A 25833-nucleotide genomic window follows, 5' to 3' on the forward strand; every position below is an offset into this window, starting at 1 on the left:
GAACTGCCTTGTGCTTGTACTGGAATTTTGTTTTCTAATAATTTTCAAAATTTATTTGCCTGCAAACTTGTTTGTCAGGCACAAGTTTTCGTTGTCGTAATGTGGGAAACATGCAACAGTCTGTTGGAGTGAATAATAAAGGTAAAAAAACAAAAAAAAATAAAAATAAAAATAAAAAATAAAATTTTCTCCTTATGGAGGCAATAATGAAATAAAGGTTGAGAAAGACTGCCTGAGACCCATGCAGCCTGCTTATCCTCAACACTCGACTGCTCCAAAACCAGATTCAACACTTTCCCCCAAACATGCTCATCTTCCTCTGTGATATCCCAGGCTCCTATTCCTTTACCCCCAAATCTGTCATTGCTAGCTCCTTAATACTACTCCAATCTGTTCTTGCCTCTCCATTACCAGGACTATGGTCTAATTTATTTCTTCATTCGTTTACTCATTCATTCAGCAAATATCTACAGAGCATCTACTGTACGCCAGGCACTGTGCTAGCCACCAAATATGGCAATGAACAAGACACAAGTGGCCCCTGCCCTCATGGTGCTGAATTCTAGGAGGCAGAAGAAACACAGAACCCAATTTATAAACAGACCATTTCAGCTGATGATGAATGCAGGGCAGAAAACAGAACGGCTCTTTCATAGAGAATGAGGGTGGCAGTACCACTTGAACCGAGACATGAATGAACGGAAGGAGCCAGCCATGCTCAGATCTGGATTGCTGAAATAGCTTCCACTGTCTTCCTCTTTCCACTTAGGCCCCTGCATCCTGTCCTTTATGTGGGCAGTGGAGATGATCTTTCTGAAACATAAAACTAAAGGCTGAACCCAGAACACGAGTGAAACACCTCAGGGTGTCACACAAAGCCCTCCATGATCCTATGTCCCTCGCTCCTCTGACCTTCTCTCTCCACCTGCTCTGCAGATACACACCGTGTGTTCCCAGAGTCCTTCACTCTCCTTGCTCACTACTGAACTTGACATCCCTGGGCCCCGTTTGGAGTGTTTATCTTAAACTCTCTAGCCCTGACTCATTCTTCAAGCTTTAGTTCAGTCTCCCCTGACTCTCCAATCTGAAGGCAATATTACCTCCCCTACGCCTAGTGCCCACTGTCCCTTCCTGTGGTAACAGCTTTCTTGGATCATCAGTGCCCCCCCTGCACCCCAAGTCCTTGTGATTTGTGGAGCCAATTTTTCACTCCCAGCTACAGGGGTGCAATATAGGCCTAACACAGTCAAAGTTCCCCATCCCCCCAACCCTACTGATTGGTTCAAGGAAAGCAAATTGATCCAATTAAGGCCAATGAGAGTCAAACCCAAGACTTTTATTGAGAGTGATGGGAAAAGAGAGTCTTTCTCTTTTTCACTAATGTAAAGCTTGGGAAATGTAACCTTGGGCCTGCCAGGGGCCACCACAGAGAAAAAACTTGCCCAACAGTAAAGCCAACAGAGGAAAGTTAGGCTAAGAGATGGATAACATCTTTTGAGCCCCTAGATCCAGCCATGCCTGAAGTCCCTCCCTGGTCTTTCCAGTTACCTGAGCCAAAAATTCGCTTTCATTGCCTAAACCCAGTTTGAGTTGAGATTTTTGTCACTTTCAACCAAACATCAATTTGATATTATAATTGGCTTTATGTTTGTCTTTTCCTTCCTGCTCCCCTGCCCATGAGATTGTAAATTCATAAGAGGAAAATGTAGCTATCTCTGAGAACTAGCACACAGTAAGTACTCAGTAAATATTTTTTTGAATGAAGGAACATAATAACAGCAAAAGAAGGTAGAGGGAAGTAAATAAAGAGAAAGGGAGAGAAACGGTGTCTAAACCATGTTTGTAAAGGAGGGCTTCCCCGCAGGCCTGAAAGCCCACACTTCCTGGAGGAATCACGCATGGCTCACATCAGGCCTGATTCCCCTGGAGCCTGGGCACAGCTGTGAGGCCATTCCAGATGGGACCAACTTCACTGGTATCCATTCAGGCTTCAGTTGCTTTGGCTTTGGTTTTTAAATAACAAGAAAAGCAAGATGGTCTGTCTAAAATGTCTATGTGAGCCTCAGAATTTAAATCCTGATTCTCAAGGGCTTATCTGTCTAAGGCATGCTCCACTCTGCCTCTGGTTGCTCAGGAAAATCCAGGGGAGAGAATCACTTTGGCTTGGGTGATTCCCACCAATCTTACCACTGAGCCAGAAAGAAAGACCAGTGCTCACTTACGGGAGAGCCGCCAAGAGGAAAGGTGGCATAGACGTCCTGGAAACTTCCCAGTATTTCCACGCCAAACAATTAACCTGAAAGATCAAGCAGTTCTAGGAATTTGGTCCAGCAAGAGTAAGAACAAACACAGACAGTGCTATCTGTGCGCCAGGCACTGTTCTGAGTGTGTCATCTGCCTTCACTTATGCAATTGAGTACCCTATGATGTAGGTACCTCAGTGGTGCCCAGTTTACGGATAAAGAAACTGAGACAATGACAAGATGAATACAAAAATTTAAGAGTGAGAACACTCATCACAATTTTCTTTATCACTGCAAGAAAGTGAAATATAATCTTAATGTCCCTGAGTGGGGGACTGGAGCGTCTATTCATACACTGAAATACTATGCAACTATTTTGTTTTAATAAGGTAGATTTATATATATATTTTAACATTAAATGCTATCTATCCTGTGTATGTGTGTGTGTGTATATAACATACATAGTTAAATAGAACAGTGTGTATAGTATGAGCTCATTTGTGCCTGTTACATTGCATGTAAATGGGTTTTATATATACTACTCTTGAGGTCAACAGCAAACTTTTCCCTGTAGTTACCTCTGGAAAGCGTTGCCCAGCCTCAGCACTACAGACATTCTGAGCTGGATCATTCTGTGTTGTGGGGACTGTCCTCTGCACTGTAGGGTGTTGAGCAGTATTCCTGGTCTGTACTCACTAAATGCCAGGAGCAATCCCCCTCCCCAAGTTGTGAAAACCAAAAGTGTCTCCAGATGTGGCCAAAAGTTCCCTAGGGGGGCAAAATGGTACCTGCTGAGAACCACTGCTCTATGGAAAATATGGGGAAATTTTACTTTCTCTGTATTGCATTATTTTTTAAAATAATAATTGTGTGTTTTCAGTAAAAAATATAAACAATACAAGCAAATCTTCTAATTCACTGGTATTTGAAGTTTCTGAGAGCTGGAAGTCTAGGGAGGCACCTGCGTTGGGACAAGTCTTCCTGCTGCACAGGTAGGTCTTCCTGAAAGCGGGTCTGACCTCCATCCATCTGCTCAGTTTTTGGCTTCCACACCTGGGCAGGACTTTTAATATAGCTCAATAGTTCTCACCAAGGAACTGATCAGAAATGCAAATTCTCATGCTCCATTCCTCACCTACCATATGGGAAACTCTGGGAGTGGGGCCCCCATCTGTGAAGTCAGTTACTACCTCTGGTCTCACCAAAGGGTTAGAGTCTCCATAACCATTTGGAAAACGAAGTTTTGAAAGCAAAAGAAAATGCTTTTAGAGTATTGTTCCCCTTCACAGCTACCCCTTGAGAGGGCAGGAATGTTAGATAAGGAATGTTAGTCCCCAGAGAACATAATTCTGAACACAAATGGTATACCTTGCAAATATATTTTAAGGCTCAAATGTGAGCATGGAATAGCCTGTTGAAACTTTGGCTGTAGAGATGTGCATATCTGGAGCTTTTTAAAAAGAAACTAGAGAACACCTGGTTCACTATCTGGCCCCAAGTCATCACTTGCATCTGAATAATTCTGGCATAAGTATCTTTAGACGCCACAGTCAATCAGGTGGGGAGAGGGAATTAGAAGCAGGGAAATGCTTCATTGGTACCTGATACGGTGAAAGCAGGGAGAGATTGTTCTCAAAATACTGGAAATGGGCCCAGAAGGAGTCAGCGCTCATGGCATCAATGTCCGAGCACGTCACGCCTTTGACCAGTTGCCCAGCGCTAGAAATGAAACAAGGGGGTGGGAAGAGAGAGGACAGAAAGAGCAAGAGAAGGCAGATTTGATGTGACACAGCTGCAGACGTGACCGTGCAACCCTCCCTCCTGGGAAATTCAGTTCCTCTGCTCCAAAGGGTCTCTGGAGCCCCCAGGGTGAGTCACATCTCCTACCTCAGAAGCTCCTCGGGCCTTCTGGTTGTCTTTGACAGAAGCTCGTACAGGAACAGGGCCTGAGGGAAGAGAATGACTGACAGCGCTGATGGAGCCTCCTTGTGTGCCCAGCATTGTAAGGCCAAGTGGGGAAGGCACTCTGCAATCCCATTTTACAGGTGGGGAAGTGGAGGTTTCCCAAACTATGTTACTTAGCCAGGACCATACAACTGCTAAGTGGCAGAGTCATGATTTGAACTGGTGTCAGGTTAATTCCAGAGCCCATGCTCTCACACTGCAGGTGATTCCCCAAACTCCAAGGGGCGAATGAGGAAGGAGAAAGTCGTTGGGCAGCAGGGTAGGATGTTATTCCCATGCTTTACAAAGCTGTGCTTCACTGGCCCATTGAGGCCCCTCTGTAACCCCCATTTACATGCCCTGCCCACCTGCTAGTTCCTGAGCACCAGGCATCCTGGAGAGCAAAAGTGGAAGGGACAGACGAGCAGACCAGGACGAGCTAGCAAGCACCACCAATAAAGTAACTCCTGCTCGCCGCAGGCACTCCCCAAAACCCTCCCAGATGAGCACTCCAGGAGAACAATGCACAGGAAGCAGGGGACTCATTTGTTTTAAGGAACGTAATTTCACAGAATATCTAATTTGCAGATGCGATCAAGTATGACATTAGTCTATTTTATAGATTCTGAAACTTTGAACATAATTCTCCAAACAGAATAAATTATGAGGTAGCGTCAGGTGGCAGCATCTGTCACGTGGCAGCAGAGAGCCTTACAGTAGCATAAAGGCGCAGGCCAAAGGAGCAGCCATGGAGGGCAGTCCTGGACACTCTGCATATGGCCCCAGATATTTCCATGGGCACAGGGTCAGGGTCTGGGACCCTCCCACAGCCTTCTCCATCTCAGGAAATGGCAATTCCAGAACTCAGTTGCTGAGACAAAGGTATCTTGAAGTCATCTGCAGCAGGATGTATTTTCCAAAATAAAATGATTGCTACTGCCACTAAATTTGGAGGTGGTTTGTTGCACAGCAATGTAGATCACTGGAACCTCATCCAACCTTGTGAGAGACCCTGAGCGAGAACCCCCAGATCAGACAGGGATTTTTGTTTGTTATGTTCACGTCTGCATTCTCAGCACCGTGAACAGTACCTGGCACATGTTGGTAGGTGCTAGATAAACATTTGGTGACTGAATGAAAAGGAAGTCAGAGAAAGTTCTAAAGCATCAGCCTCAATGGCACCATCCGCCCCAAGAGGCCTCGGAGCTGGCAGCATTTAATAATACAGCGAATCACCACCCATGTTTATAGCACACTGCCCACGTGCCACGTGGCACACATCACTGATCCTCATGAGAAATTATCCCCATTTTGCACATGAGACAACTGAGGCCATGTAAGGAGGAGTAGCTTCTCCAAACCTAATACATAAATGGGAGTCACAATTCACACTCAGGTCTTGTCTAACTTTGTAACACTACGCTATTCTGCCTCCTGTCTTTAATCACACAAAAATAAATTTCTTTTACCAAATTAACTTTAAAATAGACCACTCCCACAACACAGATATTCAGAAATACGGAATGGATTGTGGGCATCATCATCATACCTGGCTGCTCCGAAGCTCCTTTTCCTTCAGGACTGTAGAGTTGAACCCGGGTTCCCTCCGTAAATCAAAGAGAGACACTTCCTTAAAGAAAGCCCCTTGTATCTCCACAATGCCAGAGGCAGTATCTCCTGCCTTGATCATCTGCCAAAGTGAGAAGAAACATAATAACAACTTTGTAAAAGGTGCATTGAGCTTTGCTCCACGGGCAATACATCCCATCAGATCCGCTCAGCAGCCCTGTGAAGTAGGGACTATCATTACCCCCATTTCCCAGGTAAGAAAACTGAGACTTAACAAATGATTGCTTTGGGCCGGCCCGTGGCTCACTCGGGAGAGTGTGGTGCTGATAACACCAAGGCCACGGGTTCGGATCCCATATACGGATGGCCGGTTCGCTCACTGGCTGAGCGTGGTGCTGACAACACCAAGTCAAGGGTTAAGATCCCCTTACCGGTCATCTTTTAAAAAAAAAAAAAAAAAAAAAAAAAAAAAAAAAAAAAAAAAATGATTGCTTGACAGGCAGTCAGTGAGATCCAAGCCCAAGTCTGTCTTATTCGAAAACCCACACTCATTATTTTAACCATATCCACTACTGCTATCTGCAAGGTGTTGGTGTTTTAGACCAAACTCCTTAGGTTTGGTGTCTTAGCAGATTTAGCCACTAGACATAGCAGGTCTGATAGAGTACGATGCCCAAAAGACTCCCTGCCAAGTGAGAAAGGAATTTGGACATGACTTTGAACCATGGAAGGAGCTTTCAGAAGCACTCTGAAGACTTCAGGATTCATGTTTAGATTTGAAAAACAAACTTTTAAAATGTTATTAGATCAAGAAGCCTGGTTTAAGAAAAGTCTCCCAGATTAGACAGGGAAGGAAGAGCAATGTGGTCTGGAAAGAATTATAGCATGATGAAAGGGGCTCTGTCCGGAAGCGAGGAGCAGTAAGTCCTCAGGAGAAGGCATTTCCCAGCTTCAGAACAGCCCCACACACCAAAGGTTAAGATAATTCCAGCCCTGAATAATGGCCCAAAGGCACAGCCCACTCCTAAAACCCCAAACCACGTCCTCTGTGAGCCACATGGCTGAGGACCAAACACCGTCTTCTCACCTTGCTGAGGATACCATGCTGCTGGGCAGGTGACAAATCAGACACGTGCTGGGAGAGAGAGCTTCTTAGGACCTGTGAGATGTCCTTCCGATCCATGCCATAGAAAGCCTGGGTGCCAACCCCAGCCAGCAGCACACCCATCTGGCTGACATTGTAGAAGGACAGCACCTGGGAGAGGACCGACCACCAGAGTGAAGCTCTGCTCTAAACCAGTGTGCATGCCAGGTATCAGGATGGGCGACACCTTATGGCACAATGGTGAGCAAGACAGCTGTGACCTTCACAGGCGCTCCTTCCTCCTATCAGGAAAGAGAGTTAAATATCAAAACACAAGACACGTGATTAATGTTCTGCTGGGGGAATCATGATGCTATCCAAGGCCATAGTACAAATATCAAAAAGCCATAAGCCATAGCCCAGCAATGGCATTTTTTGTGTATAATTTGAACTAATGGACCACACTTAAAAATTGTTTTTAATTTTTAAATTAAATTGTTTAATGGGAAGAACTCCCAAAAAAACCTCCAGATTTGAGTTTCTATTTAAAAAAAAAAAATCTGAACATCAGGCAATGCTGGGCCCAAATTCCCACCTAGCAAAAATTGGCAAGAACTGAGCAACAGCTACCTCTTTAGGCGAGTCAGGGGCTCTCAGTTTACCCAGCCCCTCTCCGCTTACTGCACTTTGAGGCGGCCCACTTCCCATTCATGTTACCTGACAGGCATCTGAAACACCAAAGCTTCACTCTCATGTACTTGCACGTAGAAGATTTAAGTTGAAATAAAGGTTTCAGGATAAAAGCCTGATATTTTATTGCACATATGATTGGAGCTGGCTGTCCTATGGGAAGTTATGTTTGGGGTTATTTTCCCTCCTTTCGAGTGAAGATGCTAGATGGTTTTCCATATGATCAGTGAGCCACATGCCATGGCTCCACAAAAAGACAGTTGAGTGGTTTCCTTTAGTTATTCCCTGTAGAATGGATAGTCTGTTACTGCCCCCAAAGAAGGCAAGACCTTCTGAGCTCTTGGCTTCTTAGGAAAAGTTGCCTGTCCCACCCTCAGCAGAAGAGTTGGATACTAGGGAAGAGACAAAGCACTTGGTCCAGGGCTGGGAGGGAACTAAACAGTCTCCCTCAGATCCCTAAAATCAAATTCACGAAGAACTGTCAAGGTGGACCCACGGGGCGCCAATCAAGGTCCAGAAACAGGGAAGGTCTTCAAAGCCTTCAAACGAAAGGGACAAGATGAATGGGCTTATCCTTCAGCAGAAAGTGAGAATGGGTGCACAGTGGTCATGGCGCCCTGATGGACACAGCACGGGAATTAAGCAAGAAGGCTCTGAGCCAGATGTCCTGGGTTCAGTCTCAGCGGTGTCTCATTTATGTGGCCTTGGCAATCCCCTCACATGTTCTATGCCTCACATGAATAAACTGGAAAACGAAGATCACAGCACGGCTGCCCCCATAGGTTGTTGGGGAGCTTAAATGATTAACTCACTTAGAACAGAACCTGGCACATAGGAGGCGCTTAATATATGTTTGTTGTTACTGTCATGCTGGAATTGGTCCCAATCCAATCCTCATGAGCCAGTCTGCATCCTGGGAAATGGCTGTGAGTATGAACTGGAAGAGTGGGACGCCAAAATGCTTAGGACTCAAGTCTCTAGAGCCCTTTCAACTGGTCCAGCACTAAAAGACTAATTCCCCCAGGAAGAAGTTCTATTTCCCACCCTGCAAGCAGTTAGAACATGGACTAAGGCTCCTGTCCCCTCTAAACAGGACCTTCCACAGTGACAGTTCCCTCTCTGCATGCCTGAATAAAATAGGACTGGAATAAAATAGCCTGATCCCAGCATGAGGGGTGTGTTAGCAGCAAGAACATCCTGGAGTGGATCCCATGCATTGATTGACACCTCAGTGATAGCTAACGCCCAGTGAGCTCATACTCTATCATCACCTGATAGTCCAACTTCTTTACGTGCAGCAACTCACATAATCTTTGCAGCAATGCCGTGAGGTGGGCGCTATTGTCATCCCCATCTTACAAATAGGGACACTGAGGCAAAGTGAATTAAAGCAAATTGCCACCTGTCACACACCTGGTAAATGGCAGAGCAAGGATGTACATAGTCCTCCTCAGCACATCTTCTCACTAATTGGTTGCGCTGCTGTGTGCGTATTACTGGCTGTCAGGGACTGAATGTTTGTGTCCCCCCAAAATTCATATGTTGAAACCCTATCCCCCAAGGTGGCATCTTTGGGAGGTAGTCAACTAATATGAGAGCACTTCAAAACGTTTGCAGAGAAATGGAATTAAAAGATAATACAAATCTTTCCATGAACTTTTTGAAGACCATCTCATACACCGGCCCTTGGGTATCTGGGCACTAAAGAAGAGTTAAAAGCACCAACTTGGCTGGCTGGTGTAACACCAAGGTCAAGGGTTTGGATCCCCATACCGGCCAGCCACCAGAAAAAACCCTCCGACTGACCTTCTCGTGGGCCAAGAATTTGGCAGACAAGATGATGACCTGGCTCTTGGCCCAACCAGAGACCTGGTTGAGGGTGGAAATGGCACCGTGCACAGCCTCAGGGGACAGGGACTCCAGCTGACTGTAGGTCAAACCCACAACTGCATCCGACAAAGATCCCAGTGTCTCATTGAGGGTCTGGTTCTCTATGGCAATGTCCAGGAGGTCGGCTTTGAGCTGGAAGGAGAGCAGCCCGAGATGAGGGTCAATGGAAAAAGGGTGGTGGCTCCCTCTGACTACATGCTGGGGTGCTAAGGCCCCACAACACCCTCCCTACACTGCCCCATCAAAGCCTCTGCGCCCAGGGATGAGGAGGAGAGAGACTCCCACCATGCTCCACTGAGAGCACCTCCTCTGGCTTTGGCTTTAACATGCCACAAATTCACTTTGTGCTTCACTTAAATATTACTTTGTTATTATGTCAACCTGAAAGCATGGCAGAAGAAAACTTTGTTCCCTTACAACTCCACCACGCCCTGGTCATATCTATTTTCCTTTTGTGACCTTAAACTCTATGTCCATATATATGGCTGTTTTTCTTTTATGAAATATCCAAGGCCTTTTTCACGGTAATATATAATCTGTGTAAAAATAACTCTCAACAGTACAAGAAAGTAAAGCCTCCTAAAAATCCTACCTCATAAAAATAACTATAGTTAGCAATTGCGTGTATATGCTTCTGAGACTTCTTCAGCCTTTATAAATATAGAGACAGTATGTAGTTTGTACAGAGTTGTAATAAGAATGGGAGCACAATTTTCTGTTTTACATTTTTCACTTGAAATTATGTCTTGTACGTGTTTCACATTTCTATGGTCACTTCCATAAGTATTTTATTACAATATGCCTGCCTAGTTACAGTCAAGTGTGTCCCCCAACTGCTTCCAGTAAGAAAGGTGAAAAACTCGCCTACTGTAAAGTGACCTCTGCACACACAAAAAAAGGTGGGGAGGGGTTCATGTTTCAACACCTGAATTCATACAAACAATACACTTTTCATTCCAGACGGTGCACACAACCTTTCCGGCAATATTGAAATGGCCACAGGGGGACAGCAGAGTGCAGTAAAAGAAACAGCTGTCTCGGTACCTGGGTTCTCTCAATTCAGCAACTACTCTCCCCTAGAGCTCAGTTTCCCCACATGGAAAAGGAAGGGGTGGACTAGAGTGATGGTTCTGAGTGTGGTTCTAGACCAGCAGTAGCAGCATCACCTGGGAACTTAGAAATGCAAATTCTCAGGCCCAATCTCAGGCCTGCGGAAGCAGAGACGGGGCGTGGGCCAGTAATCTGTATTTCAGCAAGCCCTCCCGGTGACTCTGATGCATGCTTAGGTTTCAGAAGCACTCAGCTAGATGATCCCAAAGCACAGAGGTAGATGAACCCTTTCGCAGCATCCCACCTCTCTAATTATATTTGACTTTCTTCCTGGTCAGGGCTGCCACAGCTACCCTTGTGGCCTTAAAATACATTTATTTTTATTTTTGCTTGAGCTTGCTTAAGGGGGATTCTTTTCCTTGAAAACAAAGTATGCATTGACTAAGACAGATGACCACAATGTCAAATGCCAGACGTGACTGGAGATGTTATGGTTATGTGTGGAAAACTGCTGTGGGATTATTGATGGCTTGACCAAGATTTTCTTCAATATTGGTCTCACATTATCTTTTCAATTAAAAAAAAAAAAATGAGACCAAAAGAAGTGAAGGGGAGCAGGGCAGAACTGAGACTTGAATGGAAGAATGAAGAGAGAGATGGGGGTGGGAGGAAAAATGAGAGACAGTATGAGTTTGCTAATTTATCTAGAACCCTGGTCTAGGAACTCACAAAAACCCACCAATCCAGTGTTCTCAATTCTGGCTATATTGGAATCACCTGAGGAGCTTTAAAAAACATACCACACCCAGGCCACACCCCAGAGCAGTAACATCAGAATCTCTGGGGTAGAGCCTGGCAGGGTGTTACCAATGCAGAGGTGGGTGTGAAAACCACTGCTTAATCTCCTGCTATTCCAGACATGCTGGACAGACCGGCAGCTTCAGCGTCACCTGGAAGCTTGTTAGAAGTGCAGCGTCACAGGCCCCACCCAGACCTCCTGAATCAGAATCTGCATTTAGGATCCCCAGGTGATCCATCTGCACATTTAGGTTTGAGATGGCTGCTCTGATCGAATTTTTATACATCCAAGCTTTTCCTTATGCTGCTTTTTGTCGTTTCTTCCTATGTTAAGCTCATGCCAATGTTTGAGGTACCACCTGCTGCAGCTGGACTTAGATCCTGATTAACACTGTTTGTTTTCTCTCAAAAGCCAGGTGAGGCTGTTCTTCCCGTTTCTCTGGCTGGTGAAACTGAGGCAGAGGCATCAGGGCCTTGCACCCTGATCTGTACCTTCTGAACGCCAGCCTGGAAGCCCCTCAGGTGGCCGCACTTTATCATCTGGTGAAGGAGGACTTGGGCCACAGCAGCATCCAGCAGCTCCAGGTCATCATAGAAACAAACCAGCAGCCCCAACCTGTGCAAGAAGATAAGGGACACTGGGGGAGGGCTCAGAGCTGGGGACCACAACCACACTACCTACCCAGTCCAAGCAAGTAGAGTCATGATCATAGCATGCATTGTGCTGAGCCCTTCACCTGGATTATCTCATTACGACAACCCTACAAGGTAGGCTCTCTCATTAGGCCCATTTCATAGAAGGACAAACTGAGACTCAAAGAGATCAAGTAACATGTCCAAGGCAAGTTGTGGAGCTGGCACTTAAACCTAGATCCATCCAAATATGCCATCTCTCCTCCTGGGATGGGTAAAGGGCATAAGGAGAGAATGGTGCTGAGTTAGGATACTCCCCATTTTCCACATGGAGATAAGGGCTTTGTCCACCCCAAGGGACTCTCTGAGGCAGAGATCTATTTCCAGGATTCCTTCCTACCTACACACCCAGGTGTTGCAAAGATTTCAGAAGGGGGGGGGGTTTCAAGATGGCAGCGGCTGCGGCAGCTGGCGCGGAGTAGCTGAGGTGAAAAAGGTGGCCACTGGGCCTCAGGCAGCCCGGAAACTTATGGACCTTCCTCTCGCCATCTCTTAAGGGAGGACTGCTGCTGCTGACTGGTCGTGGGGGGTGACCGCCACTTTGCCCCCCGGCAGGAGAGGCTGCCTCATTTACAGGCAACAGCTTTGAAGTGTGGAGCAGGAAAAGAACTGTTTCTTAGCTGCAAAAGCGAGTCTCGAAACAGGGAACACAGCGCCAGCGCTGCTGTGGATGCAGCCAGGATCCCGGAGGCCGGGACCGCGCTGAAGGCGGCCAGCTGCCCTATTCAGGATTCGAGGTTTCAGGCCGGCATTAAAGAAGATTCCTGGGAGCGCCCGAGCCGCGCCGCGACTGAACAGCCCGAGGCGGCAGCGGCCGAGAACTGGGAAAGGCGGCAAACCAGAGACAGAGAGCGAGCACCCGACCTGGCACAGCACTGTGAGTGATCCCTGGCACAGCTCTGTTCGGGGGGTGGATGCCCACGCGGCTCCCACCTGCACCACCAGGCCACTCACCACCCGGTGCTACCTCCATTTTCCCAGGTGCAGGCAGCTCCGCCCTGCTCGGCCATCACTGAGCCCTCCCACTTGCTGGCCTGGCGCCGGGCTTTCCGGAGCCTGCGGACAGGCCTCGGCTCCAACTCCCTCCGCGGTTCTCTGGCGGGGCTGGTGGCAGGGGTGTCCCGGGCCGGTGTCGGGAGGGCAAGGTAGTACCCGTCACTCCACCATACCCTGGACTCCGGCCCCAGGTAAACTCCCTGTTACTGGGAGGCAGACACCATCTCTGCGGCCACCAGTTTGGAAAAAAGCCTAACGAATTTCTGGTTGGGAATAGTGTGGTAGGAGAGCTCCCAGGTCCGCTTGAACCGGCTGGAGACCTGGCTGCAGGTGGGCGCTAGTCTCGGTTTATACTGGGGGGATACAAAGGTGAACAAGACCCGAGAAAGATCTACATAGTGCTACAAAGGCATCTAGAGAGACCGGTCGTCTGTGCCCAGCAGAAACCTGGTAGACTTCCTGGGCGAGGCGGTGCCGAGCAGGGTCTTGAAGGCCCAGCTGATAGACGAGGGGTAGAGAAGACACGCCCCAGCCCAGCACAGTGTGCACAGAGTGGGGAGACGTGCGGCCAGGGAGGCGGAGACTCGACAGAAACCACACACCCAGTGGGGTCGCCACTGCACGATCTAAGAGCCTGGGCCAGAGCACACGGAACAGGGAGAAGTCCTGCACGGGAAGTGAAAGCTCAACAGAGATCACACACCCTGTGGTACGTGATCCACCAGCCCAGCAGAGTCCAAGCTGACCAGAAAGGTGGATCCCCGGAGAAGCCCAAGACCCGAGGCAACCACACACACAAGACACTAGAGGCCAACTGAGCAGTCACGGAGGGAGCCATACCAAATTGGCAACCACAGCAACATCCTAGTTAGTCATTAGTCTTAAACCGGTGAACTGTGAAACCCCCGGCCACAATGAATAAACACCAAAAAAAAGATACCAGAAATACAAAAAATCAAGAAAGTACACCACCAAAAGTTAATAAATCTCAAACTCTAGATCCTATAGAACAAGAAGCCCTTGAAATGACTGACAAGGAATTTCGAGTGATAATTCTAAGGAAACTGAATGAGATACAAGAAAACTCAGCTAGACATCATGATGAAATGAGCAAAAGTATACAGGATCTGAAAGAGGAAATGTACAAGGAAATCAATGCCCTGAAAAAAAATGTAGCAGAACTTGCTGAACTGAAGAAGTTATTCAACGAAATAAAAAACACAACGGAGAGTTTAACCAGCAGGCTTGTCGAAGTTGAAGAGAGAACCTCTGAACTTGAAGATGGGCTGTTTGAAATAACACAAGCAGACAAAAAGAAAGAAAAAAGAATCAAGGACATTGAAGAAAATCTGAGAGAGATATCAGACAACCATAAGCGATCAAATATCCGAGTAATGGGTATTCCAGAAGGGGAGGAAAATGGAGATTCCATTGAAAACATATTCAACAAAATAGTGACGGAAAACTTCCCAGGTATAGGAAAAGTCACAGATCTTCAGATCCAGGAAGCTCAACGATCTCCGAATGTATTCAACCCAAAAAGGCCTTCTCCAAGACATGTCATAGTCAAATTGGCAAAACTCAGAGATAAAGAGAGAATCTTAAAAGCTGCAAGAGAGAAGCGTCAAATCACCTATAAGGGAGCCCCAATCAGGTTAACATCAGACTTTTCATCACAAACCCTAAAAGCTAGAAAGGAATGGGATGATATTTTCAAAATACTAAAAGACAAAGATTGCCAGCCAAGAATACTCTACCCTGCAAGGCTATCCTTCCAAAACGAGGGGCAAATAGTATATTTCTCTGACAAACAAAAACTACGGGAGTTCACTACCACAAGACCACCCTTACAAGAAATCCTCAAGGGAGTACTGGGTTTGGTTCCTGAAAAATAACTACCACTGCCATAAAAACCCAAGAAAAATCTAAACCCGCTAGTATAATAAAAATGGCATTCATGAAGAGAAAACAAGCTAACAAAAACACTATCCACAACCTAAGGAACCAACAAACACAGAAAACAAACGGTAAATCAGAAAGCAAGGAACAAAAGACACCTAAGATAACCAAACAACCAATAAAATGCTAGGAATAAATCAACACCTTTCAATAACAACTCTTAATGTAAAAGGCTTAAATTCCCCAATTAAAAGACACAGACTGGCTGACTGGATCAAAAAGCAGGACCCAACTATATGCTGCCTACAAGAGACCCACCTCACCCATAAAGATTCACACAGACTAAGAGTGAAAGGATGGAAAAAGATTTACCATGCAAACAGAAAAGAAAAACGAGCTGGAGTAGCTATTCTTATATCTGACAAAATAGACTTTAAACTAAAAACCATAAAAAGAGACAATGAGGGACACTACTTAATGATAAAAGGACTGATCCATCAAGAAGACATAACAATCATAAATATGTATGCACCCAATGTTGGAGCAGCCAGATTTATAAAACAAACTCTATTAGACCTAAAGAAGGAAATAGACACTAATACCATAATAGCAGGGGACCTGAACACCCCACTATCAATATTAGACAGATCATCTAGGCAAAGAATCAGTAGAGAAACACAAGATCTAAACAATACTCTAGACAAATTGGAATTGGCAGATATCTACAGAACATTCCACCCAACAACCTCAGAATATTCATTCTTCTCAGCAGCACATGGATCATTCTCCAGGATAGATCACATATTAGGTCACAAATCAAGTCTCAATAAATTCAAAAAAATTGGAATTATCCCATGTATCTTCTCAGACCACAATGGATTAAAACTAGAAATTAATAACAAACGAAACTCTGGAAAATATACAAACACATGGAAATTAAACAGCATTCTACTTAATGACATATGGGTCCAAGAAGAAATCAAGCAGGAAATCAAAAAATTTATTGAAACTAATGAAAACAATGATACATCATACCAAAACCTGTGGGATACTGCAAAAGCAGTATTGAGGGGAAAATTTATCACATCAAACGCTCACTTCAGAAGAATAGAAAGATGGCAAGTGAACAACCTAACACTTCACCTTAAAGAATTAGAAAAACAAGAACAATCCAAACCTAAAGTTAGCAGACGGAAAGAAATCAATAAGATCAGAGCAGAACTGAATGAAATTGAAAACCAAAAAACAATTCAAAAGATCAACGAATCAAAAAGTTGGTTTTTTGAAAAGATAAATAAAATTGACAAACCATTAGCATGGCTAACAAAAAAAAGAAGAGAGAAGACTCAAATAACCAAAATTAGAAATGAAAAAGGCGATATTACAACTGATTCATCTGAAATACAAGGAATCATTTGAGACTACTATAAACAACTATACGCCAACAAATTTGAAAATCTGGAGGAAATGGATAAATTTCTGGACACACACAAGCTCCCAAAACTGAACCGTGAAGACGTAGAAAATTTGAACAGACCAATAACAATAAAGGAGATTGAAGCTGTTATCAGTAGGCTCCCAACAAAGAAAAGCCCAGGACCAAATGGATTCACAGCAGAATTTTACCAAACATTCAAACAGGAATTGACACCGATTCTTTACAAACTATTCCAAAAGATTGAAACGGACGCAAATCTCCCAAACTCATTCTATGAAGCAAACATCATCCTGATACCAAAACCAGGTAAAGATATAACCAAAAAAGAAAACTACAGGCCAATATCCTTGATGAATATAGATGCAAAAATCCTCACTAAATTACTAGCAAACAGAATACAGCAACACATACGTAAAATTATTCATCACGATCAAGTGGGATTTATCCCAGGGATGCAAGGTTGGTTCAACATACGCAAATCAATAAATGTGATACACCATATTAATAAACTCAAACACAAGGACCATATGATCATCTCTATAGATGCTGAAAAAGCATTTGATAAAGTTCAGCACTCATTCATGACAAAGACCCTCTATAAGTTAGGTATAGAGGGAAAGTATCTCAACATAATTAAAGCCATATATGCCAAACCCACAGCCAATATCATCCTGAATGGGGAAAAGCTGAAAGCTTTCCCTTTAAGAACAGGAACTAGACAAGGATGCCCACTCTCACCACTCTTATTCAACATAGTGTTGGAAGTACTAGCCAGAGCAATCAGAGAAGAGAAGGAAATAAAGGGCATCCAGATTGGAAAAGATGAAGTTAAACTGTCCCTGTTTGCAGATGACATGATCCTATATATCGAACAGCCTAAAACCTCTACAAAAAAACTGTTGGAATTGATAAATGATTTCAGCACAGTAGCAGGATACAAAATCAACACACAAAAATCAGTAGCATTTCTTTTCTCCAATAGTGAACATGCAGAAAGAGAAGTCAAGAAAGCCTGCCCATTTACAATAGCCACCAAAAAAATAAAATACTTAGGAATTGAGTTAACCAAGGAGGTGAAAAATCTTTATAATGAGAACTACAAACCACTGCTGAGAGAAATTAGAGAGGATACAAGAAGATGGAAAGATATCCCATGCTCTTGGATTGGAAGAATCAACATAGTGAAAATGTCCATACTACCCAAAGTGATATACAAATTCAATGCAATCCCCATCAAAATTCCAAAGACATTTTTCTCAGAAATGGAAAAAACTATCCAGACATTTATATGGAACAATAAAAGACCACGCATAGCCAAAGCAATGCTGAGCAAAAAAAATAAAGCTGGAGGCATAACACTACCGGACTTTAAGCTATACTACAAAGCTATAATAACCAAAACAGTATGGTACTGGCATAAAAACAGACACACTGACCAATGGAATAGAATAGAGAATCCAGAAATCAACCCACACACTTACTGTCAGCTGATCTTTGACAAAGGCACCAAGCCTATTCAGTGGCGAAGGGACTGCCTCTTCAGCAAATGGTGCTGGGATAACTGGATATCCATATGCAGGAGAATGAAACTAGATCCATACCTCTCGCCGTATACTAAAATCAACTCAAAATGGATTAAGGATTTAAATATACACCCTGAAACAATAAAACTTCTTAAAGAAAACATAGGAGAAACACTTCAGGAAATAGGACTGGGCACAGACTTCATGAATACGACCCCAAAAGCACGGGCAACCAAAGGAAAAATAAACAAATGGGATTATATCAAACTAAAAAGCTTCTGCACAGCAAAAGAAACAATTAACAGAGTTAAAAGACAACCAACAGAGTGGGAGAAAATATTTGCAAAATATATATCTGACAAAGGATTAATATCCAGAATATATAAGGAACTCAAACAACTGTACAAGAAGAAAACAACCCGATTAAAAAATGGGCAAAAGAGCTAAGTAGGCATTTCTCTAAGGAAGATATACAAATGGCCAACAGACATATGAAAAAATGCTCAACATCACTCAGCATCCAGGAAATGCAAATCAAAACCACATTGAGATACCATCTAACCCCAGTTAGGATGGCTAAAATCCAAAAGACTCTGAACGATAAATGCTGGCGAGGCTGCGGAGAAAAAGGAACTCTCATACATTGTTGGTGGGACTGCAAAATGGTGCAGCCTCTATGGAAAATGGTATGGAGGTTCCTCAAACAATTGCAGATAGATCTACCATACGACCCAGCTATCCCACTGTTGGGTATATACCCAGAGGAATGGAAATCATCAAGTCGAAGGTATACCTGTTTCCCAATGTTTATCGCAGCACTCTTTACAATAGCCAAGAGTTGGAACCAGCCCAAATGCCCATCATCGGATGAGTGGATACGGAAAATGTGGTACATCTACACAATGGAATACTACTCAGCTATAAAAACGAATGAAATACTGCCATTTGCAACAACATGGATGGACCTTGAGAGAATTATATTAAGTGAAACAAGTCAGGCACAGAAAGAGAAATACCACATGTTCTCACTTATTGGTGGGAGCTAAAAATTAATATATAAATTCACACACACACACACACAAATGGGGCGGGGGAAGAAGATATAACAACCACAATTATTTGAAGTTGATACGACAAGCAAACAGAAAGGACATTGTTGGGGGGGAGGGGGGAGGGAGAAGGGAGGGAGGTTGTGGTGATGGGGAGCAATAATCAGCCACAATGTATATCGACAAAATAAAATTTAAAAAAAAAAAAAAAAAGATTTCAGAAGGGGGGAAATAGGCGACAAAACAGTGTCGGGACAGAGGTGGGATTTGAACCCTGGTTTAACTGAGAGCAATATATCTAGTGGTTACGAGCATAGGTTCAGGCCAACGGGAATTTGAAGCCCAGCTCTATGAGATGTTTGATCTGCAGCAAGTTACTCAACTTCACTGCAAGGCTGCTGCACACAGTTGTACACTCTGTACTACTGGACAGGGCAGTCCTGCCTCTCTGAGCCTTTCATAAATGGGAAGTTTGCTTTATTCATCACAGCACATCGTAATAAATACGATAAACGCAGAACGAGGTTGACTGAAAGTTAAGTGAGAAGAGGCATGCTGACTGACTAGCATGCTTCCTGTTGGACACTAAGCATGTAATCACTAATGAATTTTCTTAACACTAATGAATGTTCTTAGAGTTAGAATGAAGACTATTCAACCCAGCATGGCTGGACCACCTGGTTGACCACGATCATCCTGGCTCCATGCACTCAGAAAGATATTGACACATTTAAACATGTCCACAGGAGAACAACCAGGTCCAGGGAAAGAACTGGAAATGTGTCTGATGAGCAAAAGAGATCCGCTTAACTCTGAGAAAAGAAGACTCAGGGGAAAGGAAGCCTGAATATCAATAACCACATTAAGAATAGCTTCACAATAGGCAAGATCAACCTAAGTGTCCATCAATGAATGAATGGATAAAGGAAATGTTGTACAGCTACGTGACAGAATACTATTCAGCCCTTACCAAGAAGGACATCTTGTTATTTGCAACAACATGGATGAATTTAGAGGACAGTATGCTAAGTGGAAATAAACCGGGCACAGAAAGACAAATTATCTCACTTTATACCTGCATACTCTTATGTGGAATCTAAAAAAGTCAAACTCATGGAAGCAAAGAGTAGAACGGTGGTTACCAGGTTACAAGGATATAAAGTTTCGGTTAGAAGGGAGGAAAAAGTACTGGAGATCTATTGTACCACACGGTGACTACAGTTAATAATAATGCATTGTACACTTGAAAATTGCTGACAGTAGATTCTTAAGTTTTATCACCACAAAAAAAATTAAGTATGCGAGGTAATGAGTATGTTAATCAGCTTGATTTAGCCATTCTACAATGTATACATATTTCAAAACATCATGTTGTACACCATAAATACATAGTTTTTATTTGTCAATTTAAAAAATAAATTTTAAAAGAAAAGAATATTTCTTGAGCACCTACTGTGTCAGGTGTGCTTAATCCTTACAAGGACCTTAATGAAGCAGGCAGATTCTTATCTCCCACTTTGCAGATGGGGAAATGGAGGCACAGAAAGGTGATGTAACGTGGCCAATATCACACAATGTGTAAGCAGCAAAGCCTGGATTAAACTCAATGAAACTGACAGCCATAGATTTAATTTGACTTTAACTTTTAGAGGATCAGAAATGTGTATTTTGCTCAATTTAGTAGTTAGCCTAGCCATTATAGCAGTGAAGTACACAGCCTTTAAACAAATGTGGAAACTTGCACCAGAGTAAAGATTAGCTTAAAGAAGTTCTGTTATCTTTTTTTAAAAATGTAGCCAGTTAAGCATAAAGTAATAATAATTTAAACAGTAGCCAAAAATGATTTTGAGTCACCAGGTGCTTGCCTCTGCTTTTGCTTTAAAGGTAACAGTACTGACACAAAGATGAGTTGTTTTTGCAGATTTTGAGGTTGGGGTGACCTGAACACAGTCGCACCGATCAACTGGCACCCAGACAAGACAACGCCAAGAACCGAAATAAATCAAGATTAGGGAAGATGCTGAGGCTTGCACAAGAGTCAACCAATCAGAGACATCCATGAGCTCCAGCACCTCACCCCTAATTTTTGTCTTTAAAAACCCATGAATGAAAGCCCGAGAGGAGCTCGAGTTTCTTCAGCACTGACTGCCCCTGCTCTAATTCCTCGGCCTTGTAATTAAACACCTATTTTCCTACTGCAACCTGGTGTCTTGGCTTACCTGCACACAGGTGGGCAGACCCAAGTTTGGTTAGGTAAGAAGTCTGGCTCCAGGTCCCATGTTCTTAACCACAAGGCTATTTTTTGTGTAACCATAGAAAAATGAGACCCATGCTAATGAGTGAAAATTATTAGGAATGGGGGAAGAAGACATAATCATTTCAGAGGAATACATTCTCTAAAGCGACTCATTTGAAAACACTTCAGGTAATATGGCGAGGTCGGGGAGAGCAGCGGGACAGTAAGACCCCGAGAGATGGTGAGAAGGCCGTGACCAGGGCTCCCCACCCTACTCCACTGCACAGTCCCTCCCCCTGACATTCAAACGCTGCTTGACACCCCCAGAGTGTAGGCTCCTGGTTCTCCCCCACTGAAAATGATTCCTAGAGGATTATGCTACAATCATTGTATTACTAAATCACGAAATTACCTCAGAGCTGATCTCATCCAGGGGCTCCTCAGCTGAAAGTCTGAAAACAAAGGGTTCTCAAATAGAGGGACCCACACCTAACACTTGACCCAACCTAATGGAAATTACGCATTTACCTCGGAATGGACAGTGACCTGAGTATTCAAAATGTTCTGTTCCATGCTTGGAGCTGGGATTAGCACTTGATAAATTTGCATAACATGCCTGGCACACAGGAGACGCTCAGGAATCATTTGCTTCCTTCCCCTCTTCATAACCCCTTCAAAGGGCGATGACTCCTTGGGGACACCTCCCCACACATGCACAGAGAGACGTGGGAATATTGAGGGACCAGCCACTCCCTTCCCTCCCAGGGTCTTTTGCTGCTCGGAGGAGCTGGTGCTTAGATCGCATCTTGAGAACAGCTCCGAAGGCCCAGAGCCCACGTCCCTTGCCTGTGGATGGTGGAAGTATTCCTCATGTCAAAGCTGGAAGAGCCGATCCTCTCCAGAAACGCCTGGGCCAGTTCAGGTGTGATGTCATAAACCGTGTCCAGCTGCTTGGTGGCATTGTCATAGCTGATAAACAGCCCAATCTGGTGAACAAGGACAGGAAGATCGGTGACAAGGGCAAGAGTGACCCAGCATGGCCCCAACCTGATGGTCTGTCCTGTGCCCCATCTCAGACACTTGGATACACACCCAGTTCTTGTAATTGATTTCTTAATGGCTTGTCACTGCTGCTTTGATTTCCTCTTCAACCCAACTGTTATTTAGGAAAGTGTTATTTTTTAATATCTGAGCGGTTGGACTTATTTTAAGCTAATCTTTGCACATTTATTTCTAGAGTTGTTATATTGAGAATGTCATCCACAAATTGTCTCCTTTGAAGAATCAGAATTTGTTTTTAATAGAGGAGTGTGTTTTTAAGTTTATGAGCCACGCTCTCCCTCGGGTGGTGGAAGACAGTATGTGTTCTCTTCATAAGATACAAAGTCTCAACTTTATTAAATATACCATTCAGATTCTCTATATTCCTGTTCCCTTTTTGCCTACATATCCAAGGACGTCACCCTGAAGTAGTCTACTGCCATAGGGCTCATATTCATTTCTCTTTGTATTTCTAACAGATTCTGCATTCTACATTTTCAACACACTACAATTCTCTGCTAAAGGGACTCATGAAGTTGTCACTCCCTTCTGGATTATACTCTTTGTCCAAATAAAATTTCCTCTTAGTGTTGTTGATACTCTGTGGCTTCCCCTCTCTTCTCTACATTTTTAGATAATGAAGAAAAGTTGTAAATGCACATCTGATCTTAGAAATCCCACCCGAGGGGCCCAGTTTCCTAAGAATTGAATCTTTATTTACATCCTGAAAATTACTCAACATTGGCAGGGTAAATGGGGGTAGTTAATCCTAGGACTGAGGGTTATAAAAATTGGAAGATGTTTGAAATACTCCCAGCCCCCTAGGTAAAAGAGAGGGACCTAGTTCTGCCTCTAGATTCATAATAACCAGACATTGTTGGTTCAATTGGCCCTTGTACAAAGCCAGTCATTTGATGCAAACAGTTCTCTCACAGGCCAGGAGAAAGTCAGGGCACACATGATTTTAAAATTTTGGAGGTAAGCCCCAAACTCATTATGAATGCCCCCAGACTGGCAGCATTCTTTGGAGGCTGCATTCCAGAATCATAATGCCCACGTGATTTTAGTGTAATTGGGTTAAATCAGAAGGAAAGAGACAGGTTGACTAGTGAGTTAAGTAACCTTAGAACATGGACATTTCTCCCCTGTAAACTCTAGATTTAAAATCCAATCATTGCTCATGCTGAAGTAGCTATTAATAGGTGTAGCCATAAATAGAAGTAGCTATTAATCCACGTTGCTTTTGCTTGGGCTTCAGGCTTCCAAGGACCAGAAACTCTATAGCTATTGTCCTTGGCCTTTCTCGAGTACAAAAATACCCTTAAATGATTTCAGTTCATAGCCAGCCTTCTCTTTATGTCATGTTTGTTCACATCAGAGCTATCTTAGCTGTCCATAATTCTGTTTCTTTTCTTAGCTCTTTTGCACTAGGACTCAATCCTATGACTGACCACTTGAGGCCCTGTTCCAACAGTTTTCTCAGATGGGTATACAATTTCCAGAGCACCTTGGCTAGCTTACAGAACATAAGAGATTTAGAATACACCTTACCCCAGGTGTACTAGTAATAGGGACATATAAATGTAATTTTTCAACTTACTTCTGTAGGACTAATTTTCATAATTTCTTCAAATGATAGGTGAACCATATATCTGCCCAAAATCCATAAGTTTTCTGCGCTGACCCATGAAACAGAGTCATCTACAAAAAAATTAAAGAATAAATAGGTAAATAAACAAAAACATTTACACTAGGATGTGATAGTCAACAGCACTTCTGATGTCAGGACCTCGTTCTTGGATTCATTAATTCATTAATCATTCAACAACCATTTATAGAGAGCCTGTGAGACACACAGGTCATGATCTCAGATGCCCGCCACCTGAGACTTTGTCACTTAAGAGTGTGGTCCCTGCACCACCAGCAGCAGCATCACCAGGGAACTTGTTAAAAATGCAGATTATTTCTTAATACTTAAGACCACAAAGCATAGTTTTACTTTTAGTTCAATTAATTATTAAATAATCTGGCAATTTGAAATATGTTTAACTCTCTTTTATTGCCACCACTAATAATGTTTATCAGCCTTATTAATTATCACCATATTACTATACTTGAACCAAAGTACTCATACTTCCCCAAATGTTCTCCAAATTCTTTTTTTTTTTTTTCCTTTTTCAGCTGGTCAGTTCGTTCAGAGATCTGAACCCTTGACCTTGGTGTTGGCAGCACCCTGCTCTCCCAAGTGAACTAAGTGGCCAGCCCTCTACCTTAAAGATGGGGCTCAAACTAAAATTTTCTCTTCCTTAAAGCTTTCTCTTGTCTCCCTAGCCTCTCTGAATTCCCAGAGGACTCGCTCTGTCACTCTGTTCTGGCATTTGAAATTCTCCATCAGTGACATGTCAGTGGGACTTTAAGAACAATCATGTCCAGGAGCCAACTTCTAGTTTTACTGAGCTGGAATTGGCTGCCATTGACACCAATCCTTCAGTAAAAGACTTTTACACACAACGACATTGTATAGGTAGCATTTGGGGAAATGAAAAATGGGGGCAAGCATTACAGGGTGCAGTCAGTCAGCCAACAAGGTCTGTTGCAGAAGCCGTGGGCGACAATTGATGTGCGAATGAGATGGAGAAGTCAGCTTTTGCACGGGCTGATTCACAAGAACATATGGGGTGCCTCCTCCGACCCAGGAGTCAGAAATGGTGTGAGCACAGGCAGACTCCCTATGATCCCCTAGATGGAGACTCTGGACAGTTGACCTCACTATTGGAAGAAAGGGTGGCCCCAGAGGGCTAGAGAATTTTGAGGAGAGAACCACAAAATTCACCATGGACCAAGCTAAGTTGATCATTCTTTAACTAATTATTAAGAATAAACTGTATTTCTACAGATCAATGATCCTAAAGCTTGGGATATTCTTAACAGCCAAGGTATTTCCAGTTACCTCAAGAACCTTCACAGAAAAAAAAAAAAAAATTTAAGGTCCAAATAGAATTAATCTTAATTCACCGTTGTTTAATAATGAAACATACCATATGGGAATTTTAGGAGGAAAGTTTGTCTCTCATTAAACTCTGGCAATAAAGACAGGGAAGTCCAGAGGTTGAGTGACTTTCTCAGGGTAACATAGTGTGAGATTCAGATTCAGTGTGAGGCCATAATTAAGCACCAGGCAGAGGGAATTCCAAGTCTAACACAAAAGTAAGAAACACACACTTCAAGTTTAGTACAGAGTGCAGGCTGGCTCAAGACAGTGAGCAGCTGCATGTTGAAAGTTAAGTGTGATACAAAAAGAAAAAAACACTCACTCCACAGGCAGAGGGTGGGCTGGCTCCAGGAGAGTAAGCAACAGCCCCACCTTCTCCTGGGATTCAGCTTTTAAAGGTTTGCTATCTAATGCATACTCATATTGTCTGATGAATACTCAATTAAGCGGGGGTAGTTCCCAGTTATGTAACATGAATCTTTCACATGCTCAGTTGGACTCCTTTTAGGGCATGTTGACTGGTCAAATCCTATCACATGCACTAGATATATTCAAGAATATTCTGTGCACTTTAGCACCCTTAGTGGGAAAAGTCATTCAACAGATAAACTCCCTTCCACTGAGCATGCTCAGTCACTGGGGTCACAGTAAGCCTATATTAGGCCTTTACTGAGCATGCCCAGCCACTGGATTTGCAT

The 25833-nt window shown here is 43.6% G+C and overlaps 1 protein-coding gene across 1 annotated transcript in view; it reads right to left on the reverse strand.

The window, feature by feature from the left end:
* OTOA (otoancorin) overlaps positions 1–25833 on the reverse strand; it is an 85878-nt gene that overhangs the window by 35864 nt on the left and 24181 nt on the right. Inside the window, exons 10-18 of the mRNA XM_063100666.1 lie at positions 23744–23844; positions 21949–22088; positions 11761–11884; positions 9337–9552; positions 6844–7011; positions 5737–5877; positions 4131–4189; positions 3845–3962; positions 2223–2296 (exon numbers count right to left, since the gene is read on the reverse strand). Coding sequence (XP_062956736.1) covers positions 2223–2296; positions 3845–3962; positions 4131–4189; positions 5737–5877; positions 6844–7011; positions 9337–9552; positions 11761–11884; positions 21949–22088; positions 23744–23844 — 1141 coding nt within the window. The remainder of the gene's footprint in view (positions 1–2222; positions 2297–3844; positions 3963–4130; positions 4190–5736; positions 5878–6843; positions 7012–9336; positions 9553–11760; positions 11885–21948; positions 22089–23743; positions 23845–25833) is intronic.

Source organism: Cynocephalus volans, chromosome 6 (genome assembly GCF_027409185.1).
Source record: "Cynocephalus volans isolate mCynVol1 chromosome 6, mCynVol1.pri, whole genome shotgun sequence".
NCBI lineage: Eukaryota > Metazoa > Chordata > Mammalia > Dermoptera > Cynocephalidae > Cynocephalus > Cynocephalus volans.